Source organism: Rhinolophus sinicus, linkage group LG11 (assembly GCF_036562045.2).
Source record: "Rhinolophus sinicus isolate RSC01 linkage group LG11, ASM3656204v1, whole genome shotgun sequence".
NCBI lineage: Eukaryota > Metazoa > Chordata > Mammalia > Chiroptera > Rhinolophidae > Rhinolophus > Rhinolophus sinicus.
Genome location: NC_133760.1, coordinates 29,137,691 through 29,165,647, shown reverse-complemented (window position 1 = coordinate 29,165,647; position 27,957 = coordinate 29,137,691). Strand labels below are relative to the sequence as shown.

Below are 27,957 nucleotides of genomic sequence, written 5' to 3'. Positions count from 1 at the left end.
TGAGCTTCCACAGCAGAACGTCTCCACTTTATTGTCTGTAAACGGTTCTTTGGTAAACAAGAAGACAAGAAACCCAAAGAGAAAAGGAGCACGCTGAGTCAAGAGGACAAGGAAAGGGCAAGCGCCCTCCACAGACAGGAGCTCTGAGAAGACAGCTATACCATTAGCAAGGTGGCACATGGAACTTGGAAGTTTGGGGTGGGGGGTGGCATGGAGGAGAGGCCGAGGGGAGCGAGAGGGCCACTCTGTTGGACATAGAAGCCTAAATCATACAGCAAATGAGCTCATGCATCACAGCGAAGAGAATCAGGGAAACTCCACCCGTGCCCTGCCCATCTTCCATGTGGTCGGTCGGTGCCCCACTGCAGGCAGAGTGGTATGCCCAGTCAGGTCAGGGTTGGGTGGGGGGGTGCCCAGGAGGCCGGTCAGCAGCCCATCCTCCATCTCTCCTTTCCTGGTCTGCAGGCGGGGGTGTGCAGTTTGCAGGGGTGGGGGGAGGAGAGCTCATAATCTCCAGGTCTGGGGAGAAGTGTCAGGGCAGCAGGGGCAGGGCTGGGGGGAAGTGGAGAAGCTGCCCCCCTTTACATGGGGGGCTCGCTGCAGAGGACAATCTCCAGGTCCTTGCGGTAGAGCTTCCCCGCCTCAGCCAAGGACATGACACTCTTTTTGTAGTTGGTGAGCTCTTGGATATTCATTTCCTAGGAGACACAGGGAGAGGGTAAGAGCAGACTCAGTGGATGACCCCAACCGAACCGGCCCACCTACTCATTCACAAACCCATGGCTGGAACCTTTCTCTTACCCCATACAAGTGCAAGTGGCTCAGAGGGATACAAGCATGCACTTTGGAGCCAGAAAGCCCTAGGTTAAAACTCTCTTTCACATCCTGGCTGTATGGCTTTGGGGAAAGTATTCGACCTCTCTGAGTCTCAGCTGACTCATCTGTAAAATGGGTACACTAATAGTGCCTGCCTCACCGAGGTGTTATGATGATTAGATGAAGGAATGAATGCAAATAACACTTAGCTGACACACAGTCCCTGACCCAGAGCCTGTTCTCCCCAAATGGGAGCTATTGTGATGACAGCCATTATCTATGCAGAATTTCTAGAAGTTTCTATACCTCATTAGGCTTCCATTTACTCAATTTGGGTTCCTGCAGGTAGAGGAAAAGAAGGCCAAGGATGCTCCCTGGTCTTGTCTCTAGGCCCCTGGACCACTCTACACTCTTCAGCCATTTAAACAAGGAATTCTAACTCCTGTCTCCTCCAGCAGCAAAGCTCACCAGCCGACTTCACTGGTTTCTTGAGGCCTTCAGTGGCCATTAAGACAGGTGACCCATGAACATATACATGCCCATAGTCTCATAATAAATGCCGGCCAACATTACACAGAACACCAGCCCTTGACATGCCTTATGTTGAATACAGGCACACCTTGTTTTCCTGCGCTTCACTTTGTTTTGTTTCACACGTGTTGAGGTTTTTACAAATTGAAGGTAAGACCCTCCACCAGCAAAAAGATTCTGACTCGCTTTATTGAGATAACACTTTATTTCAGTGGTCTGCAACCGAAACTGCAATACCTCTGAGGTATGCCTGTATATGCTTTACAATAACTGCTTCGGGTGCAAGTAGCCACTGGTTCTGAAATATAGAAACGTCATGACCAACATTGGAAAATCACTTAAAACAACTATCTTTTATTTGTTTCCTCTCTTCCTCCCTTCCTTCCTCTCTTCTCCCCCTCCTTCGTTTCTACTCTTTCCTTTGTATTGAAAATGTCAGCCGATCTGTTTGTTTGTTTGTTTGTTTGTTTGTTTGTTTTTCTAAATACTTCTTCTTCCAGGCTGATGGGTCATTGTCCCCATTCTGCTAATGAGAAAACTGACATATAAAGACTAAGTTATTCGCTAAAGGATTGGACCGACTCCCAGCCATAAATGTGCTTAGTCCCCTGAGTCCTGAAATCTCTACCTGGCTCACCTGTCCTCAGTCACCTTTTTTGCAGTGCTCAAAGGTCAGTCTTTTTATTTTTTTTGGTCTTTTTCTTTGCATTGTTTCGGGACATCCCCTCACATTACTGACTCCTGGTTTTGTGCCACCACTGGGTCCAAAGGCCCTTTGCAAGCATCTCTAGTTTTGAGAGATCTCTTCCCTAAAGTTGTGAAGTCCCTGGAAATGTCACCTAATTCATAATATTGGGGTGTGCCAGATTAGGGGCCAAGGAATGGACCTCATATATCTACCCCAAGCTTAAGAAGACACCCCTCTCCCCGGTTCATCAAGAGTCTTTAGCAGCATGGAGCGAGGGGGCTGCTTACTATCTATGTCTAGAAGTTTCGCTGGAAGATGGGGAAGATTTTAGTGAGTTGCAATTGCCTTAGGAGTGCTAACAAATATTGAAGTTTGATCCCATCAGCCTATCCCTCGGGAACCTCCAACGTTATTCTGCTCAGAAATCAGATCACAGTCCATGTACCATCCAAATGGAACGTGCATCTGCCATGTTGGGTCACCGAAAATAAACTTTCCCTTCCCAACTCAGGTGCTCATGCAGCTCTCTGTTTCCACAGATTCATTCTCTCAATCCCCAGGTGCCGGATCAAAGCTGGCTACAGGTGGAAGGCTCCCAGGTAAACAATTATTAATATCCTTGTTTTCTATCCTTCAGCACCTGATTTTTTGGTGTGTTTGTTTCCACATCTGGAGTGAACCTGTGCAGCTGTATGAGTTTTCTTTGGTGGTAATCAAAGAAAATCAAAGAGACTAGTCAGGTGATGACCAGGAAATTCTGGTCACTCCAGAGAATTAATGCATACCTTCAGGGTCGATCAACCATGGTCATAAGGCAAAGCCATATGGAGAATAATTATGCCTCATTAATACAATAGTTAAAGGTATTTTCCATTATGATGCCCAACTTTCCTTGGGCACATAAGGGTGCATAAATAATTTTCTCCTAGAATTTGGAGCCAGGAAAAATTTTGCCATGTTCAAACACTTAGTGAGTACTTTCTTCTTCCTAGGAAGTAGTTGCTTATAATTTATTTTCTGCCTCTTTCAAAAAGCAATTGTAGGCAATAAAGAAAAATAAATAAAGTTAGGATGAAAGAAATGAAAAATGATATTTCAGGATAAAGATAAAGACGTTGGAAAGCAATCCAGAAAGACAGACAGACTCAGAGGCTGCAATGATTTTTCCCCCCTGAAATTGAGTAGTAAATTTAGCTCTTGCCTGGCAGCCAAGGCAGTTAGACAATGCAAGATATTAGAACGTTCATTAAAACAGCAAAACCATTTGCTCAGAGGAAGACGTTTTCCAGGAGGTGAAGAGGGACGCTGCAAAGGCTCGCCTCCTGGTTCCTGCGTCACCTGACCCCTTCCCATCCAGGGCACAGAGCTGAGCCCACAGAGGGCCTCCTGGGGTCTGTCCAAGAGGAAACAAACCAGGCAAAGTAAAGGAGTTCAGTTCTTTGCCTTTTCTTCTAGGGGAACAAATGCTTCCGTGGCTCTTTTTAGCCCCTGGCCCAGCTCCAGAGTCTTCAGTTAATCGATTCAGAATACTCTCACCTCCCACTGGGCCCTGCTCTCCAAAAATCTTTCCTTGTGTAAAAAAGTCTTTTTTATTGGCAATATGGCTGACACTTCCATGAGCTGGGCCTGTCAAAACCGCCCTTGCCTTGTCATAGCATCATTCACAACAGCCAACAGGTGGAAACAACCCAGATGTCCATCGATGGGTGGATGGATAAACAAAATGTGTATGAGTGTTGACATAGAGTGGAAAATCATTCAGCCTTAAAAAGGAAGGAAATTCTGACACATGCTACATCATGGATGAGCCTTGAGGGTGTTTTGCTAAATGAAATAAACCAGTCACAGAAAGACAACTACTGTACGATCGCACTTAGATGAGGTAGCTACAGTTGTCAAGTTTATAGAGATGAAAAGTAGAATAGTGGCGGCCAGGGACTGGGGGGGAAGAGAGCAATGGGGAGTTGTTGTTTAATGGGTACCGAGCTTCAGTTCTGCAAACTGAAAGTTCTGGAGACGGATGGCGGTGATGGTTGCACAACACTCTAAATGTGTTTAGTAGTGTACACTTAAATATGATTAAGATGGTAAACTGTGTTGTTTGTATTTTACCACAATTAAATAAAAAAGGAACATAAACCAATCCATCAACCAGAAACAAAGAACAAAACAACGACCTATCAACTGTTATTGTCTTGTTATAGCTGATCAGAGGGGAGCAAAGTGTACTCCGTGGCGTTCCTTTGCACCCCTCCCTCAGAAGCCCCCACTCATTGCCCTGGGCCTCTGGGCTCAGTTGCTCACCTTCTTGTTTTTCTCATACAGATCCTTCAGAAGGGCATCCAGCTCATTCTCATCAATGTAGCCACTTCCATCCTAGTGGGGTACAGAGAGTCAGCACAGAGCTCTAGAGTGCACCCCATGACCCCTGACTTTGCTTCTTGCTTACCCTCACCCATTCCAGGGAGGCCTCAGAGTCTAACCTTCCCTTTGCTCTGTGCGAGAGGAGGTGTTCAGACCGTGTGGTGCCAAAATAACACGTCGCTTCTGACTTTACCAGTCAGCGCAGGAATGGGACCGTTTAGGGCAAACTTTTGGTAGCTTTCCATTCTGGTGTTTTTCATTTGCATTGAAAATGTAAGTGAGGTCCAGGAACCATTTAGCTAACTCCCTGAGTGTCCTGTCCCATAATAAAATGTCAGGATGAACACAGCGGCTATCTGAAGTTTACCCCCAACCCTTTGGTTATAAGGAAGACCACTGGAGTCACATGGGCAGGGGGCAGCTAAGGGAAGGGTGATGGGTGGTACCGTCTCACTCCCAACTTCCTAGAAAAAGAACCGGCTCTAGTGCCGAGTCATGACCTGGCACCAGGGGCGCAGAACTGAGCATCTCCTCCCTCTGGCCCCCAACAACCTAATCACACCCTCGCTTTGAGCATAACCCTCTTCCATGAACTTTTCTCTCTTGTGCTTTGAAGGAACCAAAACCACGGATTGCAATGGCACTTGTCTTCTCACACAGCAGAAGATGCTGCAGGGAATCAAAAGGGCAGGAAGAAACCACATGGCCCAGGCCGCCCTGACAGCTCGTCTCTTCCTAACGACAAGGTGCAGCTTTTCTGGCCAGGGCCTCCTCTGATGGGGCCTCCTGCGTTTCCATTCCACACTGTCCTCCCTCTTACCTTGTCATAAAATGTGAAGATGGCGTTGAACTCCTCTGAGGTCAGCTTCATGCCCTGGAAGGACCAAGATATTACAAGGTATTAAAGAGAAAAGCAAAAGCTGTGTGTGCATGTGTGTGTGCACGTGAGCATGCATGTGTTTGCGTACGTGTGTGGGCGTGTGTGTGCATGTGTGTGCACGTATGTGTGTGTGCATGCACACGTGCTCACGCTGGATTAGGGAACAAGAGGATGGAAGTGTGAAGATCACAGGGATGTAGAGGAAGGAGGAAGCCAAGAAAAGCATAGTAGCTCTTTTACCTGAAATTTAAGCAGGAAGTTTTCCTGTACAGGCAAGAGTCTGGAAAGAAAATGTTAGAGCAGAGATTAGGAGAGCAGAAGAAAGAACAACTCGCTTGGGGCGGGGGCAGGGAGGCAGGGCAGGGTGGGGGTGGAGATGTAGAAACAGAGTCTGTAGTTATGGAAACAATCTCTGAGCACTTAATAATCTGGTCTTAGTGGAAAGTTCTACAAAGGGAGACCAACACATTGAGGTGCTGACCTTCATGGTTCTGTCTAGCTTTGTTTTGAGCTTTGTGTCCCCTTTTCCGCTGATGGATCTTAGAGACACGGATGGTAGCACAGGGATGATCTGTAGGGGTCTTGTTAAAAGGGACACTGGGGGTGAGGGTAGACACGTACCGAGACATCTCCGACAGACCCAATTTGCCATCCCCGTTCAAGTCAAACATCCGTAGCTGTTGGGAACAGAAAGAGGTGCTTGGGTTATTTGCTTTGATCTTGTCTCATGTGGGACCTTGCCTGCCATCCCCTTCTACTGGAGAGGCAGGGAGATGGGTGGAGCATGCTGGTGCCTCCTCTGAGGTCACCTGGAGGCCAGGGACCAGCATAGTCTAAACTGGTCACTGGGGAGGGACTCAGCTGCGGCTCCTCTCTCCTCTCCCCAGAGAGAAGGCCACAGAGGACAGCAGGCCCGCAGCAAAGGTCCTCCATCTCTGAGTTTATCCTCTCCCAGTACTGCCAGAGGTTGTCATGGAAACAGATGCTCCTGGTCTCAGTGAGTACCTCAGAGAGAGGGTGTTGGGGGGGCCGTGACCTAGTATCCCTCTTGCCAGCTGCCGCTAGAAGTCATTTCACCTGGGCCCGAAGATTCAGCCAACAAAAGACCCTGCACACCAGAATCCCACTGGCTTGGGGCCCAAGTCCCATGCCCCTGAAGAGGGAGGGACACGTCTGCCCACTCACTATGGTTTGGGTATACTCTTGGAGCTTGGGTTCATCATACGGCCGGTTCGCCTTCTTCAGCAGGTCAGACAGGAATCCCTAGAATACAAAAGTCCTCTTCAGAGCTCCTAACTCAGTCAGTCAGGACCTCACTCACTCAGTTGTTCATGCCATTTAGATAGTTTACATCCCTCATCATTCCCTAACCCCTTCACGCTTGTGGAGTGACCTTGGAGCCCTGGAGGTGGCACCTGGTTCTATCCCACCCAATAGGAAAGGCGGTAGAAACTGGCTCTGGCTCCTCAGAGAGCCCAGGACACAGGGCTAAGCAGTGCCTTGGGGATCACTGGTTCCAGAGAAACATGGGGTACAAGCCAGATGGCCAATCTGCTGGGATTGCCTCAGGATGCATGTCCTGGGCACTGTGGGTCGAGGAGTGTGGTTTGGTTGAATTCTGTGGCCCCACAGTTCCATCTTACTAATTTCACACAGCTGCCCTGAGCCAGGCCTGTCTTGAGTCTTCCTAAACTGACCCAAAACCATGATCCTCACCCAATGTCTCCTCCCTCCCCAGGTTCCTCAAATCCACCACCACTCTGACCCCAGTCCCATTCTCCACGCCCTCTCCAAGGTCCATCCTACCTTGAGCTCATTGGCTTCAATGTAGCCACTTCTGTCTGTGTCGTACTTCCGCCAAGCCTGCAATGGGAATGCCAACCTATTTGCAAAGACCTACTGACATCTGTAAGCCTCCTCCCTCCTTTTCCCTTTAATGGACCAGACAGGTCTTGCTATTCAAGAATATTACAATGGGATGGGGACGTGGAGATGGTCCAGGGCCTTCCACATCTCAGATGAAGAAATGAAGGCAAGTATCTTGGCCAAGGTCACATAGAGAAGGAAGGAAACTGCTGGGACGAAATCTCCCGCTCTACGTGGCTGCATGTCTGGGTCTCTTTTTGGATCATCCTGTAACCACGGTTGCAGTTTCTAAGGTTAGCAGCTCCTACCAGGGCTGCCACGAGGATGTGGCAGAACTGATTTTTGCTGTGAGTTTATAGAGTGTCCTTTTACTGCTTTGGAAGCTTCTCATTCTCTGGGTGGGGGCTGGGGGCAAGGGTAAGAAGCTTCTAGAAGGGGCAGAAACAGGGTTTGGTTACTCTTTGCTGTTCTCCCTCCTCTATCTCTCTATCATGATGTATATGGCAGCCATGTCTGAAGGTGGAACAGAATTAGTAGTATAATCAGTTCGTTTTGACTATCCCAAGGTCACTCCTTCACCTTGATGATAAAAAGTGTCTCCTTTTCTTTTTTTTTTTCTCTTTCCTTCTTTCCTCATTTATTTATTTATTTTTAAGGAAATCATCCTTCTCTCATGCTCAGTCCATATGGTTCAAGGATTGACCCCACCTTCAGAGGTAGGCATGTGAACTAGGTCTGGATGTTTGGTCTATCCCTGAACCCTGTCTCATACTGGTTCTGGGCTCTGATCTGAGTCCCATTATTTGGTGCACTGCACACACGTTGGGTCCCTGTGAGGAACCAGGACACTTCCTGCTGACCATAACATCTGGGGGATCAAAGAGAAATTGAGCTCCCTCAGGTGACATGGGTGTGAACACCTTCGTCCTCTCTGTTCTGGCCATCTGAGCAGGAGCAGACTCACACCAGAGAAACAAGGAAATATAGTTGCAGTGGTTTTAAAATGTCCACACATTCTTCACTTTCCTTCTAAAGGTAGAGGCTAACTCCCCTCTCCTTGAATGTGGGCTGGACTTAGTGACCCAGTTCTAATGAATAGAATATGGTAGATATGACAGTGTATGTCTTCCAAGACTAAGCAATAAAGGCATGAGGCTTCCTTCTTGTTCTCTTTCTTGGATCACTTTGAGGGAAGCCAGCTGCCATGTTGTAAGTACACTCAAGCAGCCGTATAGAAAATCCCATGTAGTGAGGAACTGAGGGCTCTTGCCAAAAGCCACGTGAGTACACCATCTTGGTAGTGTATCCTCCAGCTCCAGTCAAGCCTTCAGATAACCATAGCCTAGCTCACATCTTGATCTCAATCTCATGAAAGACTCTGAGCCAGAACCACTTGGCTAAGCTGTTCCAAAATTCTCAACCACAGAAACAGAAAGTGAATGTCTGTTGCCTTAAGCTGCTAAATTCTGGGGGTTATTTGTTACATAGCAATAGATAACTAACACATGGTCCTGAGAAAATATGGTCCTGTATACAACTGCCCTGAAACCCTAGTCTTTTACGCAAGCCATCTAGTGGAGAAGAGGGAATACCATTCTGGGGAGGGGCTGCCTGTATCTGTGACAGAAAGGCCCAGAGAACCCTGTTTTGCAAATCTTTGGTCTATTTTTGTGCCTTATCATATTTCTGAGATTTTCTTTCCTTGATTTTTCTTCCCTTCTCCCTCAGTTCCAAACTACACACCTGGACGCCAGCAACACTTCATTTTCTGAGAGTCAGCAAGCACTAATTCTTTTTCCAAATTTGATCTCCTGCCTCCCCCTCTTCTGCAAATCATGCCCCCCATTTATTGTCAATAGTGTGAGAGTTTATAGATATTTTAGGATCTTCCTTCCATACCAGGAAACAAGGCTGTGTAATTCTCATGGTACAGTCATGGCTCAAGAAATTTGATCCTAATTTTTTAAAAAGTTACGAGACATGAGCAAGTGCCAACAAAAGGGTGGGCTTATACTACAGACAACTTGGGTAGATGGTATTTGATTAGGGGAGCATATTTTCTCCGGGGAAAAACTTCCATCAAAATATTCCTTCTCATGCCCAGAAAGCCTGCCCTTGAGAACGTACTAAGAAATATGTGCAGGTTTTCAAATATGACTTCCCCCGCCACCTGCATGCTTTTAGTGCACTAGAATTTAGTTCCTCTAGGTTGAGTGTTGACTGGGAAAAAAGGCAGACACCCCTGAAATTGCCTAAAAGAAGGATAGCCTGAAGAGACCCCAGTCCTCACACAGAGCAAAGCATCCGGCCACTTTTGGGAGCAAGCTCATCCCAGCAGGTTTTCCCTCCCTCCCTCTTCCGCCTCCCCCTCCCTCTTTGGACTGCCCCCACCCCCACGCTCCCATGCTCATTTCTCTTCCCTTCCAGCATGTTGTGCTCATTCATCAGGGGGTCATTATTCTCTTCCTGTTCGAGGAAAAGAGTTCAAGAGACCTGGGCTTTGTGAAATCTCAAAGAAATCCTGAGGTGTCACTAAAATTAGAAATTAAAATGTTGTGCTGAGCAGTGGGATGGGAGCGCTCTGATAGCACAAGCCTTTCAGGGCTACCGAGGGAACATTTCATGTTTCCAGCTGACAAAAATGGAACAAATGGACAACCCCGGGAGGGGATGGTACTGTAGGATGGTGGGGTCCCAGAAAACTTGGGCGGGGGGTTGTTGGCTCAGCAGTTAGACTGGTGATTAAAGGATAAAGGCAGGTAAGAATATGGAATCATGTCAACTACACAGAAACTGCCAATTTTTGGGGGGTAGAAAGGGGGGAGAGAGAGATAAGTGATTTTTTTTCCTCCTTTTTAAGCATCTCTGCCCCCTGCAAGCTATCATCATCCCCATTTTCCAGATCAGAGGTGGAATAGAGGGCATCTTTGGCTGTCTCCCTAGGAAAGGAGAACTTAGTCCTAACGCTCCCTTTTCTACAGTCAGAAAAATGGACTCTCACAAAAGCACTGTACTGACAATTTTTAAGCATATGCAGAATTTTCATCCTAGACAGGTAAGAGGAAGACTAAGAACAGAATCCACAATGTCAATTACCAGTTTATAGAATTTTGCCATCTTGAAAAAACTGGAGAAAATCCTTTAAAGAGCACCATAAAATTAAATCCTTATCTGATGCTCAGGCAAGCTGCCACTTAAAAAATGACTCTTCTGCCCTTAGAATAGGTTATTTCTAATCAACTTTCTATCCCTATGTGGCGAACTCACTGTCACGTGGGTTTCAGGCTAGCTCTTCACTTGTTTTAGGCAGTAACTCACGGAGAGGAGCTTACTGGTGGCTGGAAAGGGATTTAACATGATGAATGGCAAGTTGAGTCAAATTACAGGCCGGTCATTATTTATCAGAGCAGGCAGTGCGTGTAGGGTATGGGTTGAATTTCACTCTGATGGACACACACATTGAATCACTAAGGTGCAGTAGAGAGCAAGAAATAATTGGTGGTTTGCTGGCCATCAGGATTAGTAATACATTTGGTTGAACCATATGGAATTTCCAATTTTTGTAAATCAAAAGTGGTTAAATATCAGCAATTTCACATGGTTCAATCTATTGGTTGAATATTACTGAAAAGATACTTGAGTTTGGATGTCCTCTTTCACATGATTTCAAAGAATTTCTATTGCAAATATGGCAATGCCCATTTAAAAGGGGGACACCGAAGCCCCAACCACAAAGATCAAACCTGGAAGATACTGGAAACTGGAATTTTCACTGGGCTTTTCCAGCTTTAGGACAGTACATAATCTCTTTCCCAGGCATGCTCCTTGGAACTCTGAGCTTGAGAGACACGAATGGTATTGAACGAGAAGAAACTCTGGAGCCAAATCGAGTAAAACAGGTCTCCTTACTGCAGAATTTCTTGGAGTCAGTAATATGCAAATGTCTATGAAAAATCCACAAAGGGGAGCTAGTGTATACACAGCATTTCCCAAACGTACTTGACCCAGGCTAGCTTCTCACCCTATTCCCCACACTTTAATGTACACACACATCACCTGGGGATCTCGTTAAAACGTAGATTCTGATTCAGCGGGTTGGGGACTCTGCATTTCTAACCAGCACCCACGTGACGGTGATGGTGACGCTGCTGGGCCATGGACCACGGTTTGAGTCGCTGAGCTCTAAGGGGGTTAGTGTCTCCCAGGGACCATTCCAGGCTTTTGGGTGGGCCTGGCTCTGAACACGAGAGAAAGGCAGCACCTTGGCCTCACCTCCATGAACTCAGCACTGGAACCCACGTGCTGCCTAAAGCACAGAAGGAAGTTCTCCTCGGTCGGCAGGATCTGCGCCAGCTGTGGGGATCAGAGAGCAACAGTAACGTTACGCAGGGCCCTGCCAGGAAGCAGAGCGGGCTTTCCTGTAGGCTGGTGGGCCATCCCCCAGAGGCTGTGAAGGATCACCACTAATGGCTCATAGCTGCCCCTGCAGGAGAACTGCCCTCCTCCAAACGAGAGCTGCCCCAGCCACCATCCCCACCCGACCACCGCTTGGAGGGGGCAGCCTCATCCAATGACTAATTGATCACCCCACCCCTGCCTCAAAGTGGGACCAACTCTGTAGCACAATCCACACTCCAAAGCGCCTCATGAGATCAGGTCAAGACTAGGCTCCAGCTGAGACCATGCCTTTGCTTAGCTCCTTCCTCTGCCTTTTCGTGCTGCCCTCTCTTCCCTTCTCTTGAGAGTCCTCTCTCAATAAGTCCCATCCGCTCAAATCTTTGTCTCAGTCTGTGCTTCTAGGCCACTGACCTAAGGCAGCATCCCAACCAATCGCCCCGGGGAGGAGCTATGCCCTCACTCATGTGCCACCGTCATCATCCTGGACTCCTTGACCACAGGTTGCAAACAGATTGCCAGAAGTGTTTGGTTGGGCCTGAATACACAAGCATATGTACAGTGTGTGCATGAGTGTATGTGTGTGTATATAAATTGTTAAATTAAACAAGAAAGCCATTAGACTGAGGCGGCCTTAATGCCTTAGTAACCCATGTAAGCAAACCAGAACCTAAACAAACGGCCAACTAGACTTTCCCAAATAATGCAACCACTTCAGCTATAGCCAATCAGATAACTCCCTTGCTTTGTTTCTGCTTTTTCTGTATAACTCTTTCCTTTAGCTCCTGTTGGTGGAGTATTCCTAACCATTTCCTGGTTGGCACTGCCTAATTCCAATAAATATTTGCTCAGTCTTAAAATTTTTAATATGCCTCAATTAATCTTTTAATGATATATATCTACTCATATATGAATGTGTATATATAGTATATATAATATGTATCTAAATTATACATGCTATATATAATATATATTATATAAATTTTGCCTTTTTAAAAATTTTGCCTTTGGATGCCTTTTAGGTGGAGCATGAACTCTCCTGTCCCCCAGTTTTCACCCTCCCTTCTATCTTGAGCTGGGCTCACCACACATTCACAATACCTGTTGGACCCTGAGAACATTTAAGGTCTTTATCCCTGTCTTAGCCCAATGTTTGTTGCTTCCTCTTTCCTGTGGGACACAGAAAAAGGCCCCTCTGTTCTCCTTGGTCATCCTAAGTGCTGGGGATGGGATGGGGGTGCTTTAAGACCACCATCTCATTTATATCCCTTGATAGATGCTTGTGCATGGAAGAGGCCCAGGTGACGATGGCCTTTCCCATGTAGCTCTTAGCCGGGAAAATGGGACTCACCTCTGCCATCTCGATTTTCCCATCCGAGTTCTTGTCATACTTCTGCATGAACTCCTTCATCTTCTCCCCAAAGTTGTCACTCTTTGACACCTGTGGGAAGACCAAGGGGACTGATTTTGCTGCTGGGTCCCACACGAACCATGGATCTCTCACCTTTTTGGTGCAACAATGGTGGGAATCATTTTGTGCCCGAAATCTGCAGGCATGGAACCAGGTTGATCCAATGCCCTTAGTATTGGATGAACCCTTTTCCTTTACAGGATCCTTCCAGATCCAGTGGTCTCTTCTTTGAGGCTCAGCCACATCATTTTCAAGGGGGAACAGCACACGTGGGCATGTTCTGTGCCATGTAATTAAGCATGCCCCTCTGCCTCTGAGATGGAGTAAACCACAACCCTTATCAGAAGGGCGAGGACTTACTCCCACCACTCAGATGTGAGAACTGAGGCCCCAACATTTTACTGAGGCAGTTTCTAATAAAACCCAACTTAATCCAGTGGCCCCCAATAGGTTCTAAGCACTCCATCAGAGCAAGGTGCTTTGCTCAGTTTCTTTTTCAAAGATTAACTAGCAATGCCACAATATTTTTCCCTCTGATGTTATGCTAGGAGGAATGTGAGGAGAAAGTCTTCATATAGCTGAGGGGTAATTTAAATAATTCCTTAGATTACTACAACTACTAGAAAGGCAAAGAACTTCACAAATTCCTTTAGCCCATGGTTGCCTACCTAATGTAAAGCACTCTTGAAGTTCTCAAACCTTCTCTTGGTTTGGGGTGTTGCTGACTAATTATTTGCATTAATGAGCTCTTCCTCATTCCTAATCAATAATGAATCTACTTGGGGTGCCTCTTCTCCACTTATCTGAGGACTTTGGGGAGGGTTGTGGGCTTCATAGGATTGGGCCATGGAGAATTCTACCAGTTCTTAGAGTCTTGCCTGGATTCCTTCTATTGCTTTTCACCTTTGGAACTGGTTTCAATTTGCCAATATTTATTTGTTTATCAATATTTATTGCTTTACATTTACATGTGCGTAGGATGATCCTACGCCCTTATCACAAATGTGGTCATCCGATTTAATTTTTACAACAGTTCCCGTGAAGTGAGTAGCCTGTCCATTCCACACACAAATGGAGGCTGAGATGAAGTGACTTCTCCCGAGGTCGCCAGTTAGTATTGCCTGAATTTGAACTCATGGCTCCTGCTCCCAAGGCCAATATTCTTTCTATCATATAACAGCTGCTCTGAGACCCAGTCTGGGATGATATTAGATGGGATTGTACTTGACATATTTGAAAATCACCCCAGATGCCGTTTGAGGACGGCGATGACTGAGAAGGATTTCAGATTTGAAGCACTTCCTGAAAACACATTCCTCCACCTACCCCACTACCCCAGAATCAGTTGTGAAGCCTGTGTTTTCTGTGATCCTAGTAATGAGAGTGATGGGGGAACTGCTGATAAACCTATGAGTCACCTCCGTCACTTAAGCCCATTGCTTGGATCTCCTCACTGGGCTCTCTGCCAAGCTTTGAACCAGGAGCTCAATGGTGTGTTTGTGACTCATCTCCCAAACTGCTCCATGAAGACTTGTTAATAAGCAGTGAATTGGCCAACAGACACACAGCAGGGAAGGGTACAAAGACCCCTAAAGGACCCTTGAGAGCTTGGGGAGCAAGTGGGTCTGACTCCATATATTTGAGAATCAGGCATGGAAATCACAACAGACTAGCTTCGATGACCTTATCTTTTCAGTATTTCAGACGCTCATCTAAAAGGCTTTAGAAAGGATGCATCACCTGGGACAGACAATACTCCATAGTGCCAGGTTGGCACCAGGGGAAACAACATCCCTCTTATTAAGGGGCCACGACATGATTTAGAGTCACTTCAGGCAAGCTAAGAAGGGTGGTCTGACACCTCCACACATGAAGCCAGCCAGCACCACTGGTGCAGAGGCTGGTTTGGAGTAATCCTCCATTCTCCTCTAGGTCCTTGCTGAGGATGCCAGCCTTTGTTGGTCTAGGACAGGTTCTCTCGTGGGAATGATTCTGCACCCCCCACTAGGGCATTTGGCAATGTCTGGAGACAATTTTGATTGTCACAACTTGGAGGGGACGCTATTGGCATCTCATTGGGAGAGGCCAGGGACGCTGCTAATCATCCTACAATGCACAGGACAGCCCCACCACAAAGGATTATGCAGCCCCAAATGTCAACAGTGTGAGGCTTAGAAACTCTGTCTAGAATAAAAGCACTTGAAACCCTCTAGGCATCCACTCTTGAGTCATGACCCCTCTGAGTATCTTAGATAACCTGTGGACTCTTCCCTAGGAGAAAAATACTTTTAGACACACATACACAGACACAAAGCTTTACAGGTTTTGGGGGGGGTTCATTGACCCCTGGTGTCCATTCATGAACCACCCCTCAATCCCAGTCACCAAATGATATTGAGGTCAGGTACTCTTTTTAGGGAGTATTCCAATTTTTTAAAAACCTTACAAATAAAAAGTCTAAGGGTCAAGACCAGAGCTGTCAGGCCTGCTGACGGGATGCATAATCTGGGACAGACAATGCTCAAAGCCATGGTCAGGTTGACAGAAAATCCCCCACAATGGGAGAGAGGGCTGAGCTTACCATGCCAGAACCTTTTCTTGCCTTCTCCAGCTCTTGGAAAAAGTTTTCTAGTTCTTTACCTTCAATATAACCATTTCCTGCAAAGATAGCAAAGAAAGGGAAAAAAAGCAAAAGCAATGAACGTCAGAGCTAAGTAGTAAGACTGACGGGGGGGGGGTGCGATGGGAAAGTTGGGGGCTTCAGAGAACATATCCTCACTGACCAACAAACAGGTGTCTAGGCCAGCCCTGGACTGTTAGGGATGTGGGTCCTGCCCTCAGGGCATTTGCCACCTGTAGAGATGGAAGGTTAATTACCACGTGTCTTTAGGGGATACATTCAGGAGTCAGAGAACACTGGGAGGGAGCAGCACCTGGGCCAGGCCGGCAGCAGTGAGTAGGAGCTGGGAGCTGTCTGTAACCAGCTAGGCAAGCAGCGGGTGCCTGAGATCTGACAGGGACCACAGGTCATCAGCTTCCAGGTTCGTCATCAGTGTGAATGAGGTCAGAGGCAGAACTTGGGTCTCTGGAATTGGAGGGTACACTGAGTTGAAGAGTGAACCCCTCAAATCCATGTACACCTGGAACCTCAGAATGTGATTTTCTTTGGAAATAGGGTCCTTGCAGATATAGTTAAGATGAGGTTATACTAGATTGGGGAAGGGGCCTAAATCCAATGACGGGTGTCCTTATAAGAAGGCCATGTGAAGACACAGAGAGACACACAGGGAGGAAGACCACGTGTAGACAGGTAGAAATTGGAGTGAGGCGTCTGCACGCTAAGGAGTGCCGTGAATTGCTTGCAGCCACTAGAAGCTAGGAGAAAGACATGGAACACATTGCTACTCAGAGCCTGAAACCAATCCTGCCAACACCTTGATTTTGGACTTTAGGCTCCAGAACTGAGAGAATTTCTGTTGTTTTAAGCCAACCAGTTCATGGTACTTTGTTACAACAGTTCCAGGAAACTTATACAGAAGGAAAGAGTAGAAAGAGAAAAGCAGGGCATTTGCACTATGAAATGGGGACACCAGAGAGAGTAGGTCACAGGGACAAAGCATAGGGGAGACCACCTACGGCACAGCAATGAAGAGAGGGGCTCTGAGGTCTTAGGACACAGATTCAAACTCTGTTCTGCTGCACTTACCAGCTGCATGACTTTGGGAAAGTTATTTAACCTCTCTGGGTTATTTTAATTAAATGGAATTTTGGATGTAAATCCCATCACTTAACCCATTATGAGTGAACCGTAAATGTTGCTATTGTTTGAGTTCAATGACCAGAACCTGCGTATAAGTTAAGAATGAATCTGGGTGGAAAGCCGTTTTCAGGACCACGTCCCAAGGTCAACGCCTGACTTACAAGATCACATAAGTAGTGAGAAGTCCTTTAGGTTCTCAACTCTTGAACCCAGATGACTTAGAGAGCAGGGTGGCTGAGTCACGGCCAAGGTCATCGGTCTCTGCTGTGATGGGGAGGAAGCATTTGTGGGTGGGAAATCAGACAGGCCTAAAGCGGTGCTCTCCAGACTACTTTCTGCAAATGGATTCTCCTGGGATCTTTCAAAACTATAGATATCTGGCTCCTACCCCCAGACATTCTGATGTAATTGGTTTGCGGTGTGAACTAAGTAGCATGATTTTTTTTTAAAGCTCCCCAGGTGATTTTCATGTACAGCAAGGTTTGGAAACCACTGGCCTAAAGTCAAGTTCCAAATCTGATCTAAAAAATTGAGCAAGGTTCACATATATGAAATTCAACTTGAAGAAGAAAGGGGAATGGCAGCTAGCTTGCTTCAGGGACAAACGGAATTACAAACTAAACAAAAAATAAATAAAAAAGGAGTATTGCCCTGGCCTTGGTGGGGACTGGGAGGGGCGGGGTGGGGGGGTAAGGGTGGAGGGGGGCGTATGTGTTCTTTCCCGTCTTTCCCCCATCGCCCCTGAGAATACATTTCCTTAGAGGGCCCTCTAGTGGAGAAGACGCCACGATAACTGCTGCACGGTAAGAATCACGTGAGATCAATTAAGTATTTTTGTCTGCAGGGAAAAGATGTGATTGTACTTGGGGCTGAGACTTGAGTTCCCTTTCCCTCACCCCAGCATAGTGTGGTCATCTTTCGTCTACGATGTTCTGCAAAGCTTCTTGGGAGAGTTGGAATTTCATTGAGTGTGTGCCTAACAGTGAGGCCAGCAGGCGTTGGGGCGGGGAGGGAGGGGGTGGCGGAGGGGCTTTCTAGGCAAGAAGGAAGTCGTGTAGTTGATGGTAACTCTTGAGTTGGAGGAAGGACTACTTTTTCTCTGCCTGGTCACTCCCTGCAGTGATCAGGCTATTCTCCCATTTCTTAGGCAGAAAGCTGAGGTAAACGCTGGGTCCAGGTGCAGCTTCTGGAAGCCTGAGGCTGGGATTGGAGAGGCAGCCTGGGGCCTGCACTGTGAGCATGCGCTGGGGTTCCATGAAGCAGAGGTGGCGAGTCAGTGCTGGGCCGACAGGTGAGTGCTTGAGTGTGTGTCTGTTTCTTGAGTATTAGGAGGCAGATGAAATGACTGCCAGGGCTACTTGGACAGGGTGGGCTGGGAAGTTCTCGCTGAGAAGCCCCAGCTACTGGGCAGAGGGAGGAGAAACGGAGGAGTGAAATCGGAGGCAAGGAGAGGGGCCAGGAGCTGGAATAGTGCCACTGGAGAAGGAGCTGCCTCCCTGAATCCCCCCCCCCCCCGCAGGAGGTTCCCGGAAGCTGGAGGAGCCCCTCTTGCCAAGCTAGAAATTCCCCCATCATCTCTCTCTCTGTGTACCCCAACAAAGGGGCAGAAATGTGGTTCAGTTCAACAAGCCTTTGTTTTTTGAACTGAACAACAGTGCCACGTTATGTCTGGAGCTCAGGGGGCTTTAGCCAAATTTTAGACATGGGCCTATTTTCCAAGAGCATTTAATGGTCCATTGGGGTGAGGCAGCCAGACGAGAACCAGGTGAATCTACCAGCTGAAGGCAGAGGAGCAGAGATTAGATTGGCAGGCAGGAGCTGCAGGGCCCAGAGAGGGGGACAAAAGGCCTTCGCTACTTCGGCCTCCCTCGGAGCAGTCCCATCCGTCATCCAGGAGGCACCTATTATCTGAGGCTGGGCTGGAGAAGGGCTTCAACCCCGGGCAAGTGGTTTGCTTTCTCTATGACCCTCTTATGGAGGGGTGGGGTGACTGACCACCAAGCAAATCCCATGTGGATGGGTATGGATATGGATGTGGTTATCATGGCAACCATCACTCCTAACCCCCATATCAGATCTATTCTGTGAACCTTAGGGAGAGGGGGCTGAGTGGGAGCCAGGGACCCTGTCTCCTTCCTTATTCTACTCTTGCTACCATTCTTCACCACCACTGTGCCTCAGTTCCTCCAAATTTAAAGTGAGACAACACTTCTTTGCAATTAATCTGACCATGGACACTTGGAAAGCTTTGACCAAAGGACGCTCTGCCCCACGGTGCAAAGAGGCCTACTGTTTCTCACTGAGACTTGTGTGTACAGATTTTCTAAGAATTGAACAGGACAGAGGAACCTGAGTAAGAGGTGTAATTCTACCACCAGCTCCGTGACTGTCCATGTGACATTGAGCAAGTCAATCTCTTTGAGCCTCGATTTCTTGATCTCTAAAATGGGTATAACTATTTATGCTCTTTTCACTTTACAGAGCTATTATGAGAGCCATATAAGGTAATGTTGAGGAAGCATTCTGGAAAATGTAAAATCTCACTAAATGGAAAGCATCATTTTTATACTCTGCTCCTAAGGTCTTTTGAACCAATCCATGGCTATAAACCCTTTGGCCCAAAGAATTCCAGCATGACTGCTATCTTTAGAGTACTGGTTCTCAGCCCTGGCTGTGTATTAGAACCACCTGCCTGGGCCCCGTCCCCAGAGCTTAATTGAGGGGATGGGGACTTCTCGTGGGCATGCTTTCAAGCTCTCCAGTTGATTCTAATGAGCAGTCAGTTAAGAACTGTTTTAGAGCAGCATGTCTCAGATTTTAAGGTGTGCAAGCGTTACCTGGGGAATTGTATTAAAATGGAGATTCTGATTTAGTAGGTCTAGAGTGTAAGGGCTTGCTGCTCAAAGTGTGGTCACTGTTCAAAGTGTGGTCTGTGGAACAGTAGCATTGGAATTACCTGGGAGCTTGTTAGAAATGAGAATTCTAGACTCCACACCGGCCCCGCTGAACCAGAATCTGTATTTTAACAATGCAGGAATGTAAACTTTTACATTTGAGAACCACTGCTTTTTTTTGTTTTTAATTTTTATTGGGGAACAGTGTTTTTTCAGGACCCATCAGGTTCAAGTCAAGTCGTTTTCAATCTAGTTGTAGAGGGCGCAGCTCACTGGCCCGTGAGGGAATCCAACCGGCGACCTTGGTGTTATGAGCCCTGCGTTCTAACCAACTTAGCCAACCCGCCGCCCCAAGAACCACTGCTTTTAAATGTTAATGTCTTCTTAGAAAGATGGTGCCTTTGGCTTTACATTTGAAGTTGAGGTGGGGGGACTGACCTGAGCCCCGAGATGGTAGACCTGGGTCTCATATTGACAAGTGCCTCACCTTGATTGTCTTGAGGGCCCTAGACCAGTGCTACCCAAAATGTGGTCTGGGGCCTGAGAGTGTCAGCATCACCTGGGAGCTTGTTAAAAATGCAAATTCTCAGGTCCCATCCCCAGACCTACTGAATCAGAATCTTTGGGAGTGAGGACCAGAAATCTGTGTTTTAACAAGCCTTCCTGCAGGCTCAGGTTTGAGAGTCACTGGCCTAGATGCTGCATTGGTGTTCACCCGTCTCTGTTACTCTATGATGCAGAGTTAAGAGAAAATCAAGGTGGGGAGTTAGGCAGTTTCAGACTTCCTCGCTAAGTTCCACAAGAGGCCAGGCCACTTGGCTATCTGTCTGGAGTTCCAGTTTATGGAAAGGCAAATAGCCCTCTCCTCCAGCCTGAGCATCCTCTGGAGCACTCAGATCCCATCCTTGAAGGCAGGAGATTGGCTTTCTCAGGCTCTGCCCCCACATTCATATTACTTTGCATGGTGTGTATCATTTACAAAGAGCTTTCCACTCCCCGCCCCGTCTGGTCTGCAGAACTCTGCCAGGTAAGCAGATGGCATTATCGACCCCATTGTTAGAGGGGAGGAGTTGAGGGGAAAGGAGATCTCTAGTCACAGCTAAAAGCCTTGTTTCCTTCTATTCATCCCAGGGATGACCTCTGTCCATTGCTGTATTTGTCTTGGTTTTTCTCTTTGTCAGACACACACACACTTCTCCCAGGGGCTCCTGGGAGATGAGTGCGAACAGCTACTGGATGGATGTTTAGACACTTGACTTTTAATCTGTGTTTCTGGGCTGTGCTGCTTCTGGAACAGTAGCTCTGGAGCTGGGCTGAGTCCCCTGAACCTGTGGACAGCTGGCAGCCTAATGCTGGGTTGATTCCCAGGCGTGGGCGAGGCCAGAAGGATGGGGCAGATTGGGCAAGAGAGGAGGGGAGACAGCAGAGAGCCAGAGAGGAGGGGAGAGCTGAAGCCAGAGGTCCCAGATGGGATGGGCTGGGCCAAGGCGGGCACATGACGCAATGGGCCAGGAGAGGCGCCAGGCTGCACCGGAGAAGCACTGACTGCACTGCTCTTGAAGAGCCTCACGCCTGCTCTATTCTGGCCCCTGGGAACTGGACGAGGTTTCCCCAAGAGGTCTCCTTGGCCCTAGAAATCTCCCCCAAGGGCTCAGCTAGTGAAACCACTGAAGCCCAGAGGAGAATGACCAAGGTGAGCCGGCAGGGATTGGATCGCTGGGTTTGTGGCTGCCCTGTCCAGGCGTGCTGAAGCATCTTGTTTGTGAAAATGCATCCCCATGGCTGCCTCCTTGGGGAGCCCCAGCTCTTCTCAGACACAGCTGCTTCCCACAGGCTGGCGCAATCACCCTCCACCACAAAGAGGCAGGGCGCTGGGGCGTGGGATGGGAACAGAGGGCATCCCGCTCCAGGCTGACACGCTGTGGATGCCCCCCACCAAAGGGCGCTGTTAGTGAAACAAGTGGGAGTCGTGGGGTGGAAGCAGAGGCGGGGTTAGGGTGTTTATTCCTAGGGCCTACCCCGGAGGGCCCCAAATCCTGACACCATGCCTCAATGAGACACAGGCCCCACAGAGACACCTTAACGGGGGTAAAAGAAAGCCTTCCTCACATAACTTTGACCTACCTTAGCTTCCTGAACCAGAACCCTCTGACTTTAATGTGCCAAGAAGCAATCATTTTTATAAATCCTAGAATTTTCTTACGAATAGCACAGTTATATTGCATTGTAAACATCTGTAGTATTTGTGTAAATACTTAATATGTACCAGATATTTTGTAACCCTGTTTGGGCATGTTTTCCTTTTTAGTGTTCCAAGAGCCTTCGTTGAATATTCCAATATAAGTTGCCTAGGCCTCGCCCCGCCTCTGAGAGGCGCTGTTGTTTAGCTTCCCTCCTCTTCACGTTGACTGGTGCTGGGGGAGAAGCTTGCCTGGGCACTCTGGGTCTAGAAGTGTCCTCCATGGTGAGTGGGTTTGGAGGATGGTTCTGTTCTTACCACTGGGTATAGGAGGAGAGAGGAAGGAAGACAGGGCCAGGCTTTCCTAAGCCCCTTGTGGTCCTACCTGTCACTAATTTTCAAAGCTGTTGGGGCCCACACAAATAAAGAACAAGGCTTAGTCCCTGTGAAAGGTTTGGAGAGCCCCCTGTGTCACCATGGCCATCTGGAGGCAGACAACTGCCTAACAGAGTCTGGGCAGATTCTGGGCAAACCTGAAGATAGGCACATATAACATATTTCTTTTGGGGTGACAGGGAGATATCCATAAAATTATTTTCTTGTACATCTTGTTTGTTTTGCTGATTACACAAGAAACACATGCTCTTGTAAAATTTTCAAGCACTATAGAAATTAACTTAAAAACTTAGAAAATAAAAGAAAACGCCTTTTAATTTTACTTCATCCGTGCTGCAGAGAGAACCACTATTGTTATTTTATATTCTTTCAAATGTTTTCTAGCATACGTGTTTCATTAAGAATGAAACATGGTCTCATACTACAATGGTGTTCTACAATTTTTTAAACCTTCATAATACATCTTGGACATTTTTCCATGTCAGTACCAAAGCTCCACCTCATTCTCATTGGTTGGGTAACATTCCATAGTGAGGATTAGCATGGTTTATTTTTCTGTGCCCTAGTGAAGCACATTTTCTCCCAAATTTTCGGTATTCCAAAGAACTTGGTAAGAGAGCCCCTGGTTCATACAACTTTTTGCACGTGTGGGAGTGTATCTGCGTAGGATAGATTCTTAGAATGAGTGGGATTTCTACTTGGTCCTAGGAATGTCTTCTGGCCTTTGGGAGAGAACCCATCTTACCCATATGCTTTCTATTGCTTCTAAAGGGCAAAGCCAAGGCCACCACTTAGCTCCTCACAGACCTCCTACTGGTCGTCAGCAGAATAGGAGCCTGCTGACCTGTGTGGTTAGAACCACACAGAGGGCCGGTGTGAACTCTGAGCTGGGCACCCCTAAGCCGCCTGGATCTTGCTGAGTGAGAAAGTTCCTGATGAAGTAATCAGGAAACAACAATACAGTGGACGCAGACATGTAAGGCCACCTAAGTGTCACTCTTGCAGGTCACAGTGCCTGCTTGGCTGCTGTCTTCCCTACCTTTGCCTCCCAAATGCGTGATCTTGGCTGACTGCTGAGGAAGAGTCTGGGGTAACACAGGGGACTAGGAGACAGGACCCCAAGTCCCCTTATACTCTCTTTGCTGTGAGATCTTGTGAAAGAACTCTGCCTCTTTAAACCCCAGTTTTCCCCTCTCCAAACACCTGTTCCTTCCTTTCTCTACCAAAAGGCTAATGATAATTTTGAATCTCTGGGCAAAGTCACCAGGGTAATGACCCTTCCTCCTAGTTAGGAATGGACTGAGTGACGGTCAGAACCCTTGCCCCACTCCTCAGCATCCAGCATCTCCTGGTCTCTGTTTACTGTGGGGTCCAGGGGGTGGGGCAGTGGCTGTCTCTCCTGGGGCTGTGACTAATTGGGCTCCAGCAAGCTCACTGCAGGGAGGGACCTGGCGAGCTGCAAAGGGGAGTCCTCCCAGGGGGGACTCAGAGAAGAAACCCCGAGACAAAAACAGAAGCCAGTTAGTGAGAGGGAGGCCAAACGAAGGCAGGGAGTGCCTCGGGGGTGCGGTGATGAGCTCCCCAGCAGGCTTTGGTGTTTGAGAGAAGACAGGTAGGGAAGGTACAGAGCAGGTGGCCCTCAGCCTAATTCTGGGTCCTTTACTGGAATTCCAATTTGGCTGTATCCTTGTTTTCCTAAGTCACCTCTGTACCATCTCTGGCGCTTTGATTCTTTTTGCCTTCCTGCTCTGTGGGGTCCATGAGCCCTCCTTGGGACTGTCCTGAGGCGGTGATCATAGAAGGCAATGGGATGCCTGGTGCACAAGAAGCAAGCGTTTAGCTCCCCGTTTACCTTGGAGCAGGAGGGAACCACAGGTACAATGGCTTTGGGGGTCATTAAAGACCCTTGAGTCTAGTTCTAGTTTAGCTATCCTCCAGCCGGGCCAAGGACCACTTTCTGGGATTAAAGGAGCTGCCCATCACTTTTGAGGCGGAGTCAGGAGCTGTTCTCTGGGCAGTTGGGAGCGAAAGCAGGTATCCACAAAGCAGAATGGGGGGGACAGGTGCTGGCCAGGCACCAGCCCCTCCAGTACCTCGCAGTACACAACCTCACAGAAGTCACAAGGAGAATCACAAACTGCCCAGCAGGCTCACTGTGCGGAACTCGAGAAGGTGCAAGATTGGGTTTTGAAAAGTACAAAGTCTCAGATAAATGTAAGGATTTGCATGATTATTGAAAGCACTATTGGTCGTCCCCATGAGGATAGGGGGAAAGGAGAACTGTGGAGTCCTCTGTTTATAGCTGACTCATCTGGCAGGAGGCCGGAGGTATAACCTTGGCCACTTGGTAACTTTCCTTGAATCATGCAAGTCTCTGGTGCAGATAAACTGGCAGGAGCATCCTTAGGGAATGTGCTTGTCATCTGGAATACTAAGAGGCTGCAAGCTTGTTAGAGCCCTTTTCACCAAGGGAGTTTTATGGCACCAGTCAGGGATTGGAAATACAACCCCTCCTTAGCCCCATTTTACAGATTTCACCATCTACCCACCTCCTTCAATAATTCATAGGCAGATCACGGTCCTAACCCACGTATCACATGCCCAGTCCTCTGCACTCCCACCCCCCACCCCCAGTTTCCTCAGTTGGCTCCAAGGGAACAAAACTTCACTCATTCATGGCCCCAGATATTAACTCCTGCCTCTCCACAGCACTCTGGGCAGAGGACCTCTGTTTAGCCACCTTCACAGCCGCCCCGCTGAGGTGAGGAGGGAAAGGGGATGAACTGAGCGAGCCACCACCTGGTCCTCCCTTTGGTTCCCATACCCGCCCATCTCAATCCCAGGATAAACACCCTGAGCCACCACCCTGCCAGGAGTCGGAGATGCTGGAACATTTTGGATGCCCACCCTAGCCAGGACCTCAGAGAAGGAAATCAGATCACTTATTATTTATTTTTTTTGAGTGGTGGAGAAAGTCTCTAGCAAGATCATAAGCCTCTAAGGGGAGGTGGGGGGTCTCCCTTATTGCCTGAGTCAGACCATCATAGACCCTTGGAATCTCAGTACTGGAAGTCACCTCCAAAGGTCGTTTAGTTCAGGTCTCACTTTTTGGGTGAGTCAATGCCAAGACCACACAGAGCAGAAGGTTTGGTCACTGAGGCATTTAAAGTTGTGCCTCTTCCCCCACCCAGATATGGAGTCACCAAAAGCACCCAGGATTATCACCATGAGGGAACATGTCAGGCTAGACCCCAGCTCTGCCCCAGTCCTACCCACTGTTGCTGTGGGTGGGACCACATGCATGTGGGGGGTGGAAAAATGGGCAGAAGAAGCCCAGGGGATGTTCAGGGCCCCAATGCCAGTCTCTGCTCCTGTTCCTTGCTAACAGGGCTGGGGAGGCCAAAGGTTTCCCTTCAGGATCCCCCAGCTTGCCCCACCAGCCCCCAGGACGGTGACAGGGCTAACCTGGTATTCAACAAAAGGGGAACTTGAGGAAAGAAGTGAGTGGGCTTCTGAGACCTGTGGCTGCAGCAGCTGAAGGCAGGACGTTACCTTGAAGAGAAAGGCGGGAAGATAAGATGGCAGGGCACACTCATGGGGAGCTTTGCCAGCCCAGGCCTTCTCTCTGGGAAAACTGCAACTTGCCCAGAATGAGGCTGCAAAAACCGGTGGGCTCTCTGTCATTTATGTCAGGGAAGAAAAGTTACTGACAGTTGTCACCAAAGCAGCCGGATGTCTCCCAAATTCACAACCCGATATCAGCTAGCTCTGCAGCCAGAACACCCACCCCCATGGGGCAAATGTATACTTGCCAGCATCAGCAATGCCCTCATCCCCTCCACCGCAGGTCCCCTAGGGTCAAATGGGCACAGAAGTTGGGAGCTTTACTGACCGTCTGCGTCAAAGTGCTTCCAGATCTCCAGGAACTGGGACGCCGTCAGCTCGGCCAGGTGCAGGTAAGGGGGCTGCTGCTGCGGGCCAGCCATGGTGAGCGGTTCGGAGACCTCAGGCAGCAAGAGCTCTGCCTGCGCACTCCACACTCCGCCAGGTCTTGCGCGCCACGCGGCCTTTATATACAGTCCGGAGGCTGCTCCGGTGCCCGACCGCCAGCAGGGGGCGCGCGCGCTCAGAGAATCGACCTGGGTCGCAGAGGGGCGGCGGCCGCTCAGGGGCTCTGCCCGGGTTCGCGGTGGGGTGGGCGCAAGTGTGAGCTGAGAGCACTCAGCGCTGGGCTAGGGAAACAGAGGTTCTTAGGTGCAAATGGGAAAGAAGCTCCTCTTGCCTTCCTGACCATCTGGAGTGGAGCTATCACATATTATTGGTAGCAGCAGCAATAATGACAACAGTAGTAACAGCAACACCATTAATGGTAATAATGTTTGACAAGTATTTAGCACCTGGACCACGGAGTTCACTAGGTCTCTCTCGTGCCTCTCTCGTCTGATCCTTCCACAGCAGGAAGACCAGGGACCACTTTTTCATGTGGGGACTTGAGACTTCAAATGACTAAATGACTTGTCCAGCAAATAAGTGGCCAAGCTAGAATTTGAACCGTGCTTTTTCCATGCTCTCATGGCCCCTTAATGGGGCCCAGTCTTGGGGAGAAGGCAAGTGTTCTCAAGGCTTTACTTGGGGCGGGGCGGGGGGGGGAGAATGTGGGGTGGCTGGAATCGGCGCCCCCTAGGGAGCGTCCTGATTGGGAGTGGAAGAGGGGCTCCCACTGTCCCCCGGGTCTCGTATTTTCCCCTCCCTGGGGTGCCTCCCTCTACTCCATGGTACCTGCCGCACCCTGGAGAGCTCCCGGAGGCTTTTACACATTTGTCCAGGGAGTGGCAGAACTAGATTCTACCCTACCGGGTCTTAGCCACGCCCACCGAGGGATATCGTGAACAGAGAAGAGCCATCGCCGATCTAGGAATGTTTGGCACTGGTTTCAGAGAACGCAGTCCTGAGGACGGCAGACCTCCCGAGTTGGGAATTGGGACCCCCTCCCCATTCTCTCTGGTGACCTAAACTCTGGGGGCCTGTCCTGGGCTTGTGCACCCATTCCTCCCAGAGTGGCAGCTTTATGCTTTCTCCCCTCTCCTGCTGAGTGACTGAGGAATGAATTGGTGCTCATTAACATGTGCTAATGAGTGTTAGCTGAACTGCCTTCCAAAGGGAGAGCGAAAGGGAAGGTGAGAACAAAAAGGAGGTCGCTAGGGCTTAGAGGACCTGGACGCCAGGAAGAGACAGAGGGGTCAAGGTTGTCCCTCAGGAGGAGGGGTTCACCCAGGGTGAGCCCAGAAAGGCATTACAGAATGAGGTCTCCAAATCCACTTGTTTTTTGCCCAAAGCAAATGTATTACTTACAAGAACAGATTAGGAGAGAGGAGTCATAAAAAGCCAATTTGTGAGGCCTGTATACATCCCTTCCCCTTGCTGGACTGAGGAATTCACCAAAGCCACTGAATCTCTTGCTCTGCCTCTAGGGAGACAGGCTGGCCCAGTGGTTAAGATCAGGTGCTCTAGAATCAGGCCGCTTGGGTTTGAATCCCAGAATAAGCTGTGTGACCTTGCTCAAATTACATAACCTGTGCCTCAGTTTTTCTCTTCTGCAAAATCTCTTAAAATTGTTTCGAGGACTAAAAGAGTTGGTGCTCCCACTATCCTTCATGGAGCCAGGGATCAATGGTGGTTGGCTTGACAAGAAATTCTGTGGCCAGCATCCTCCTGAGGTAGTGAATGGCTCCTGGAAGGGCCAACCCCAGAGTGAGGCCAAGAGGAAAGGCTAAACA

At 48.4% G+C, this 27,957-nt stretch overlaps 1 protein-coding gene across 1 annotated transcript; it reads right to left on the bottom strand.

The window, feature by feature from the left end:
- CALB2 (calbindin 2) lies at positions 1-26,244 on the bottom strand. Its single transcript, XM_019757572.2, has 11 exons — positions 26,073-26,244; positions 15,533-15,609; positions 12,892-12,981; positions 11,418-11,498; positions 7,086-7,142; positions 6,465-6,542; positions 5,901-5,956; positions 5,520-5,559; positions 5,220-5,273; positions 4,340-4,411; positions 1-698 (listed from the first exon to the last, which is right to left on the bottom strand). The coding sequence occupies exons 1-11, from the start codon at positions 26,164-26,166 to the stop codon at positions 582-584; spliced, it is 816 nt and encodes a 271-aa protein (XP_019613131.1). The 5' UTR covers positions 26,167-26,244; the 3' UTR covers positions 1-581.
- Between the last annotated feature and the right edge of the window lie 1,713 nt (positions 26,245-27,957).

What these genes read in the sequence shown, in the direction of transcription:
- CALB2 (XM_019757572.2), bottom strand. Translation starts at nt 26,166, where the DNA reads ATGGCTGGCCCGCAGCAGCAGCCCCCTTACCTGCACCTGGCCGAGCTG. An exon ending in AAGAGTATACCCAAACCATA is followed by an intron (nt 5,957 to 6,464) that starts GTGAGTGGGCAG and finishes TGTTCCCAACAG; the next exon opens with CTACGGATGTTTGACTTGAA. An exon ending in ACTTCCTGCTTAAATTTCAG is followed by an intron (nt 5,274 to 5,519) that starts GTAAAAGAGCTA and finishes TGGTCCTTCCAG; the next exon opens with GGCATGAAGCTGACCTCAGA.